This window comes from Mus caroli, chromosome 2 (genome assembly GCF_900094665.2).
Source record: "Mus caroli chromosome 2, CAROLI_EIJ_v1.1, whole genome shotgun sequence".
Classification (NCBI taxonomy): Eukaryota; Metazoa; Chordata; class Mammalia; order Rodentia; family Muridae; genus Mus; species Mus caroli.
The window spans coordinates 156,631,400-156,640,498 of NC_034571.1; the positions used below are offsets into that span (position 1 = coordinate 156,631,400).

The window sequence follows — 9,099 nt, forward strand, 5'->3', positions numbered from 1 at the left end:
GTAGCTAGGTACCAGCATGCAGTAGGGAACACAGTTGAAAAGTGGGACTTTCTGCAACTTCTCCAAACTCACTTCCAGGCTGTGCAGTTAAGTCGAAACAACAAAATTAAAATAAATACATTTGCTCAAGAAAAAAAAAAAAAAAAAGGTAAGAAACCAGTGCCTCACCTGTCATCTCAGCATTCAGGACAGAGGTGGGAGCACCACATGTTCTGGGCCAGCCTCAGCTACATAGCAAGATCCTGACTCCAAAAAAGAGGAGAGAGGGAGGTTTTTTAATTCAAGAAACTAATTGTGGTCCACAAGACTTCCCAGGAACCAGATAAAGAAAGGGTGCTGGTCAGCATAGTCTACAAGGCCAGAGTAGTTTACCACACGCCTGGAAAAACAATAGTGGAAAGCTGTGGTGTGGTGGTGCATCTCTTCAGTCCCAGCACTCGGGAAGCAGAGGCAGGCACATCCCCTCAGTCCCAGCACTCAGGAAGCAGAGGCAGGCAGATCTCTTCAGTCCCAGCACTCAGGAAGCAGAGGCAGGCAGATCCCCTCAGTCCCAGCACTCAGGAAGCAGAGGCAGGCACATCTCCTTAGTCCCAGCACTTGGGAAGCAGAGGCAGGCAGATCTCTTCAGTCCCAGCACTCAGGAAGCAGAGGCAGGCAGATCTCTGTGAGTTCAAGGCTAGCCTGGTCTACAGAGTGAGTTCCAGGGCAGCTATACAGTGAGACCCTGTCTCAGACTGCAGCAAATGTGATCAATGCAACTGACATGCTTATGGAAACTGAAGAATGGTTTTACATGAGCAACCCCGGAGTGACGTTTACGACACCAAAGGGCTGAAGGAGGAATATAACACTCTCAGTTTATACGGAGTAAAAAGCAATACTAATAGGTCATTTGACATAAACTGATGAAAATGTGATTTTGTGTTAGGAATGAAAGCCAATTCTCTAAGCCTCACCAGGAAACTTCAGCTTCCAGCCCAAATCAGACAGCAGCCAAGAACACACACCATCATCTGGCAGTGGCCTGGGGGCCTGGTCAGCACCACAAGAGTTAAGGGAATTGAGTCTGAAGAGTCGAGCCACAGGGTTAAACTATGAGAAAAATTATAGGCAATGGAGGATGTATTAATTTGTTATGGATTAAAACATAAAGACCATCTCTCCTGTTAGCATCTCCAATGCTACCCAGAGAGTCACTTTAAGAACGCATGCCTTTAGGATAAATATAACAAAGATAGAGAAAACCTTTATAGGGATATTTTTTTAATTTTTGAAAAAAAACCATAAAGACTGGGGATGTAGATCAGGCCTGGTATATGCAATGTGCTGATTTCCATTCCTAGCAATACACATATGCACACACAGTCGGGGATGGGGAGGGGAGAGAGAGAGAGGAGAGAGGGTGAGGGAGAGAGAGGGAGAGAAGAGGAGAGAGGGAGGGGAGAGAGGAGAGAGAGAAAGAGAGAAGAGGAGAAGAGAGGGAGAGGGAGGAGGGAAAGAAAGGAGAGAGGGGATTGGGGGAGAGCTCTTTAAGTTCCAGATGAGAGGATGAAAGGACAGCAAATCCGGAAACAGGACCTGCCCCTGTAGGGCAGGGCTAGGAGTTGGTTGGGGTTTCAGCCAGGCTTTCCTTACGGCCATCTCCTTACAGCCATCTCCTTACAGCCATCTCTGAGCCTCTTTCCCTCTCTTCTCCCGGCAGAGTTTGGAAGAACCTAACCACCCTCGGTCAGGATCCACCACCCATCGAGCCAGCATCATGAGACCTGTGTCACCTTTGCAGCTCATTCTGGTGCTCAGCCTAGCACCACAGCCAGTGCTTGGAAGTCCCAAGCAATACTTTCTGAGTAGGTGCTGGGTCTGGGCTCCAGGGGAGGGACGGGGTTAGCTCCTGTGGAAAAGAGACTATCTCAGGGGACACCTCTAGAGAATTTCACAGTGAATATAATAGTACAACATCCAAGGACTCGAAGGGTATAGTCAAAAAACTCTAGGTCAAAATCTCTGTTCTGTGTGCTTATCACAGGGCTCCAAACTCTCTGAGGACAGTTTTCAAATGTGACATTGTAATGTAAATAATGATACTGAGACAAGAAGAAAAGAGAAACAAGCTGGTGCATTCAGGCTAGGAGCTGTCTTACTAGACTGTGAGACATATCCCACTAAATATTAGTTACAGTAAACGTCGTCAGCCTCATCCTCCTGGTTAAGTTTGCTGTCCCCAATTCCATCATGGAGGAAACCCTGGCCCCACTCTTCAAGCATTGAGACAGACAGGAAAATGAAATTGGTAGAAATCAAGATTCAACCTCCACAAGGTTGGCCTTGGAGGATACATGGGGAGGAAGGGAAGGGACTGCACATTTTATTTTATGCTTGGGAAAATCTAGAGGCACTGCACAATTACCAGTGACTAGCATCCACTAGAGTCTGTCCCATTGGCTACGAATGCCCCTTAGCCCGACAGGGGCAGGAATACCTATCCTGGGCCAGTATGCAGTAGGAGGACAAGAGCTGTTTTGTGTGCATTCCTCTATGTTTGGGGCTCAGTCAGAGGATATGACTGATAGCTCATGTTCCTGTGGAGGCTCAGTTCTGTTTGCAGAGCTTCTGAAAGGAAAAGGAGAAGCTGGATGTTGGCATCCCATTCTGAAATCCCCACCCTCCTCACCATGAAAAAAATCCACCCTGAACTGTGAATTGGAGCCCACCTTCCAGCCCAGCTCTTACAGTTTGTTGGGTTCATTGTTGTGCTATACTTCTGTTTAGGTTTCATCTTTTTTTAAGAATATTATTTGTTTGATATATATGAGTACAGTGTAGCTGTCTTCAGACACACCAGAAGAGGGCATCAGATCAGATCCCATTACAGATGGTTGTGAGCCACCATATGGTTACTGGGAATTGAACTCAAGACCTCTGGAAGAACAGTCAGTGCTCTTAACCACTGAGCCATCTCTCCAGTCCATTTAGGCTTCTTAATATATATATTCCACACAAATAACCGATGTTTGGTTGACTCTAGAACAAACTTAAATTAATATAAATTAGGTGACTAATACCTTTTTTTAAACTTCACACACACACACATTCCTACCCTTGAAACAGACCCTACCAGGGTCTATAGGGTCTCAATATCTGATCCGTAAGGATTATGCATAGACATGAGTCCAAGGTTCCACCTAATAGTCTCAGATCTGATATCCAGCCCTAGTTCACTGACCAGAACCCAGAGGAACATGGGCGCTAGAGGCAAAACCAATTCCCATCCCTGGAGAGCAGCAAGGGGAGATGAGGTTGCTGCTGCCTGCTCTTTCAACCACTCTTTTACCACTTCATTCCAGAGTACATCCTGGAACCTCCACCGTGCAGATCGGAGCCCGGAGAGTGCAACATGTTCTGTACACAGCAGGAGGAGTGCCCTGAACCCCTTCAGTGCTGTTCTGCCTACTGTGGGATAGTGTGTACCTCAAACCAAGCCCCAGTACTAGGGCTCTCCTAAGGCTCCCCTCTCCCAGCCCTGGCACCAGAGCTGCTGGCAGAAGCCAACAGCAGAGACTCTTGCCCACGACTGTGATGAGCGTCCTTTCCTTTTTCTTTCTTCTTGCTGGTTCTGTCACACTGCCACTCTTGTCTCTGCCTTTACCAAGGATGATTTCCACAGAACTCCTAATTAAAAAAGCATCCTCAAATCTCATCATCCCTCCACCACTGAAGCTGTGAATCTCTGCCCCTGTCTCTCTGAACGTACTCATAGTTGCCTCTGACTCTATTCTGGAGCCTTCCTGGTCCCAGAATCTACTTTATCCCAGCATCTGCCTGGAATGATGTATCTGGTCACACAAAGCAAGTTTGTTCTCTTTCTGCTTGTTCTCCCTTGTCCCTTGACATCCTCAAGTTCAGGAGAGCTGTGGCCAATTCCCAAGGCCTGAGCCTTAGCCCTGAATCTTCCAAAGGGAAGGATTCTGGGACAGAGAGAAGAACCGAGGGCACTGATGAGACACTGCCGCTCCTCTCGCACAGGCATGTCTGTCGCCTTTAATACGACAGTCCCTCTTTTTCTTTCTTTCTTCCTTTCTTTTTTCTTTTTCTCTGCTTGAATAGATGACGATTCTGCTAGTCCATGTCTCACAAGATCCAAATGAAGTCTAGACCAAAGATCCACAGCAGGGCGTTCAACAGATGAGTGTCTTGAGGAAAGATTGAGATGCCTCGTTCTTTGCTAAGTCCCGTGCCCTGAGCAAATGTCCAGATGTGTAGACTACGTTCAGAGTGATAGTGTACATCTGGACTCTCTCTCTCTCTCTCTCTCTCTCTCTCTCTCTCTCTCTCTCTCTCTCTCTCTCTGAATCAGCTTGCTCATCATTAAGACAAGAATAAACATGAAACTAAAATAAATACCACAAATGAGCTGAAGCACTCTCTTGCCTCATGGTTAATTTCCATGCATTTAACCGGCCCCTCGACCAGTTCTGTCTGAAAAGACTAGTTCATGCGATTAGACATGGCACCTTTGACCGTGCCGTGTTAGATAGAACACAGAGGCACGAGAAGCTGACAGTGGCAGCACCAGGCTCCTCCCCCTCTGCGGCAGGAGAGCCCAGCTCCATGCTCTACTTTCAAGTGGGATTAACAGAAAGTAGGAATTACACCTTCCAGAACAACCTGGCGCCCAACATCGTTGGAAGTATTTTCTTCTACAGATTCAAGAGATCCAAGCCTCCTCAGGCTTGACCATGCTCCCGAGTGCATTGCCTATGTGTACGGTTCTCCCGATCCCCTGTATGAGACCTCCTCTTCCTCTTCCAGCCTCCTCCAATAGCAATGGCGTTCTCCCAAATCCCGAATGGCCTTCTTCATGGCCAGATTGCCTGGTTCTTCATTTTTTTTTCACTCCACCAGTCAGTCTTTGAACTCATTACCTAGGGGGCAGAGTATGGTCTGCAAGAGAGAGAAGCAGAGTCGTGCCCTATGGGAGTGCAGGACACTCGGCCCTGAGGTCCTGCTAAGGAACAGTCTGTTCCGTCCTCCACTGGGCAAGCACCAGGAACAGTGGTTCGGACTGGGCCCTTCCTTCACACTCTGTGAGTCGATCACTGGTTAACTCACTGTGCCTCTCTGAGACAGTTACTCCGCTCATGCGAAAAGACAGAGAGGTCATCCATGCCTCAGAGTGTTGTGGGGATAGCACAAGGCTGCATGGATGAGAATCTCCTCCCTGAGGAGACTCCCCCAAGGTGAGAAGTACAGATGACACTCTTTCCAGGTGCTGGGTCTTTGCTCTGGGTGGAGAGCAGGGGATCACCTCTATAATTTCACTGAGATTACAAAATGTGATTACTAAAATAGAGTCCCCTCTGACTCCACCACCAAAACAAAAAAAGATGTTTATCATTTGGTGACTGCTGTTTCAGGGCGTTTTTGGTTTTGTTTTTTTAACGTAGGAGCTGGGCTGAAAAAAATATGACTCAGTGGTTAAGATGGCTGGCTGCACCATCGTGAGGACCGAAGTTTGGATCCCAGTACCTCACAACTGTCTGTAACTCCAGCTCAAAGGAATCTGACACCTTCTTCTGGCCTCCAAGGACACCTACACACACATAGGTACATGTGTGCACACATGTGCACACACACACACAAAACAAAAAAATTATTTTAAAAAATTAAATAGACAGATTTAAGGTCTGTTGATGGCCGGATGTCCCCAGGGTTCTCAAATAAGAACAGTGGTGTTTGGACTCCAAGCGCTCTAACTGATCTTGTACAGGAAGAGTGTTATATGACAGCAGACAGCACTGCGTGGGCATCCCTTCAGCCCTTAAACAGCCCCCTCTCCCCTCACAACTTCCTGCTATAGGAGGGGCGTAACCCTGGCCATCAGTCAACACATTGGCCTCTTAGTTAACCCAAGGCTGTGCAGCAGGAAGCCATGGGAAGAGGAGTTAGAAGCCCCATACATCACCAGGAATCAGTCCAGCTTGGCTCTGCTGATAGAGTCCTATTGGGAGGTCCCTAGTCCTCAGAGGCACAGGGGTGGAGAACCCCTAACCTTCCAGTATATTGTGAAGATGAAATGAAGTTCTGTATGCAAGCCCCTCACAAGGTTGCTGACAGAGTCCACGAATGCTATGTGTACTGACTGGTTATGTGTGTCAACTTGACACAGCTGGAGTTATCACAGAGAAAGGAGCTTCAGTTGAGGAAATGCTTCCATGAGATCCAACTGTAAGGCATTTTCTCAATTAGTGATCAAGGGGGAAAGGCCCCTTGTGGGTGGGACCATCTCTGGGCTGGTATTCTTGTTTCTAAAAGAGAGCAGGCTGAGCAAGCCAGGGGAAGCAAGCCAGTAAAGAACATTCCTCCATGGCTTCTGCATCAGCTCCTGCTTCCTGACCTGCTTGAGTTCCAGTCCTGACTTCCTTGGTGATGAACAGCAGTATGGAAGTGTAAGCCGAATAAACCCTTTCCTCCCCAACTTGCTTCTTGGTCATGATGTTTGTGCAGGAATAGAAACCCTGACTAAGACACTATGTCTAGTCAGTCCTAGTCCTACCTGTGTCTAGTCAGTCCATTATCCAAACTTCTGAAATCACAGGTATTGGCAGCATGAGTCAGTAGGTTCAGTCTCGGCACCAAGACAGATGAGCACGCATGGTGACCTGAGTTTGATTCCGCCAAACCTTCCATGGTGGAAGAGAACCAAATGCCAGAAGTTGTCATCTAACCTCTGCATGTACACTGTAATGCGCATGTGTACTCGCATGCATGTACATACACGCACACTAAGTAAATAAATAGATCATATAAAGTGTACATTCAAATATAACTAAATGCTTGTTCATTGTCTATTTCTCTAGTCTCTGTCGGAATTAGCTCAAACTGGTGAAAGCAAGGTAAGCGCTCTCGAAGCTTGAAAGAAAGCTGGATGGAGTCACAGATGTTCCTTACATCTTTGAAAGATAAAGTAATTTAAGCTCACAGTGAAGAGCCCCCATGACCAACATCAGTCTGAGAGGATCCACTCATCTAGTCCACAGGTCGTCTTTTCTGTCTGATGCCTTTACGTGAACTTTAACCCACCTTCAACGATGAACCTCTCATCTGAGAAACCTTTCCAGTCTAGCTGACTTCCTGGATCCCCCTGACCCAGAGCGAGAAGGACTGTTCAGAGAACCCTGCAGGCTCTTTATACCACCAACACTCCAACAGATGTGGTTCAAGTGGCCCTCAGTGAGCCAGGCGGGTCTCTCACATTCCCTGTAGCCCTTTCCAAACACAGCAACCACTGTCTTCGTTACTCAAGCTTAACGACAGAGACTTCACAGGGTTTGGTAGTGTAGAAGAATTTTTTTTAGTATATTAGCATTTAATTCTAATTTGTGCAAAATATAAAATTCCAGTATTTTATCCTGATGAGTTTGAAAGGATGTGGATGCATGTTTGCCTTTTGGTGAGCGTGAAGACCGGAAGACCCACAGTTGTCAACGTAAGTAAAGCCCATGCCTAGGAAGATAGGCTGGTAAGGAGATGGGCAGCTGGCTCGCTGGATGGGAGACAATGCTATGCCTAGGAAGATCTGAGTTTGGATCCTCAACACAAATGTGAAAACTGAGCGTGGACGTATGCACTTATAAGCCCAATATTGAGAGGCAAGATCAGCGGATCCTGAGAGCTCATGCGCCTGCCAGACTAGCCCCAAAAATAAGCTTCAACTTCAGTAAGATTCTGTCTCAAAAACTAAGGTGGAGAGAGAGAGAAGAAGCCCCCTGACGTCTTTTCTGGCCTCCACATGAGTATTCATTGGTTCACATACATGTATACATAAACCCTACACCATATATATATATGTGTGTGTGTGTGTGTGTGTGACACACAAAGACAAACTGATTAAATCATGATATGGTTAAAAACATTTATTAACACTTATACATGCAAAATATGTCAAGTAGCTTTATTATTCAAAACAATAGAAGAATTGGATAAATAATACCAGACCCATGGTATAACACACAGGCATGTTATAGCTATAGAATCCATTTTTTCTTTGAGTGCATCTTATTTTAATCATAATTTGTACATACAGATACATGAATCTTCTTCAGAGTCAAGAAAATCAGACAGTCCGGGCAGTGGTGGCGCACACCTTTAATCCCAGACTTGGGAGGCAGAGGCAGGCGGATTTCTGAGTTCAAGGCCAGCCTGGTCTAGAGAGTGAGTTCCAGGACAGCCAGGGCTACACAGAAAAACCCTGTCTCAAAAACAGAAAAGGAAAGGAAAGGAAAGGAAAGGAAAGGAAAGGAAAGGAAAGGAAAGGAAAGGAAAGGAAAGGAAAGGAAAGGAAAGGAAAGAAAAGAAAAACAGACAGGATCTCACCCAGAAGACTACCAGCTCTGGTGCTGCAAGTGTGTAGCCAGCACCTGTCACTCAAGGAATGAACTGCAGAGTGCTTTGTAGGCTCAGGATTTCTGTAGCCCAGCTGGGGAAAGCCCCCCCCCCATGAAGATGGGTAAATATTGATATTCCTTGAAGAATAATAGATCAGATTTCTTTCCAAAGATTCATCAAGCTAGAATCCCTAGCCTCCTCTCTCAAACCGTGGATAGTTCTTCCATCTCAGACTTGATACCTCTATGACTCTATACCAAGGTGACTAATTTCAATGAAAAGATGGAATCATGAAAATGGAATGACCTATTGGCGGTGGTGACTGATCATTGTAAAGGCGACACGGGACTGTTGTCAAGTAATTAGACAAGAATTACACATAGAGCAATGAGCTTCTGAGGGCACTCGTTCCAGTGTAGCATCACAGCAACCCATGCAAGTAAGGTTTCAGGTAATTTACATGCCTGAGAAATGAGAGTTTTGGAATATTCTGTCAGGTTAAGAATAGAAAGGGAGCCGGGCGTGGTGGTGCACGCCTTTAATCCCAGCACTCGGGAGGCAGAGGCAGGCGGATTCCTGAGTTCGAGGCCAGCCTGGTCTACAAAGTGAGTTCCAGGACAGCCAGGGCTACACAGAGAAACCCTGTCTCGAAAAGCCAAAAGAAAAAAAAAAGGAAAAAGAAAAGAAAGGGAAAAAAAAGAAGAAATATGGATG

The 9,099-nt window shown here is 46.4% G+C and overlaps 1 protein-coding gene across 1 annotated transcript; it reads left to right on the top strand.

The window, feature by feature from the left end:
• The first annotated feature begins 1,744 nt into the window (after positions 1–1,744).
• Wfdc13 (WAP four-disulfide core domain 13) lies at positions 1,745–3,748 on the top strand. The gene is made up of 2 exons (XM_021177893.1): positions 1,745–1,847; positions 3,345–3,748. Exons 1-2 carry the CDS (start codon positions 1,760–1,762, stop codon positions 3,500–3,502), a joined length of 246 nt encoding a protein of 81 aa, XP_021033552.1. The 5' UTR covers positions 1,745–1,759; the 3' UTR covers positions 3,503–3,748.
• The last annotated feature ends 5,351 nt before the right edge of the window (positions 3,749–9,099 follow it).

Bases quoted from the DNA above. Each gene is read 5' to 3' on its own strand.
- Wfdc13 (XM_021177893.1), top strand. From the start codon at position 1,760: ATGAGACCTGTGTCACCTTTGCAGCTCATTCTGGTGCTCAGCCTAGCA. The intron at 1,848-3,344 runs GTAGGTGCTGGG...ACTTCATTCCAG, and splicing joins TCCCAAGCAATACTTTCTGA to AGTACATCCTGGAACCTCCA.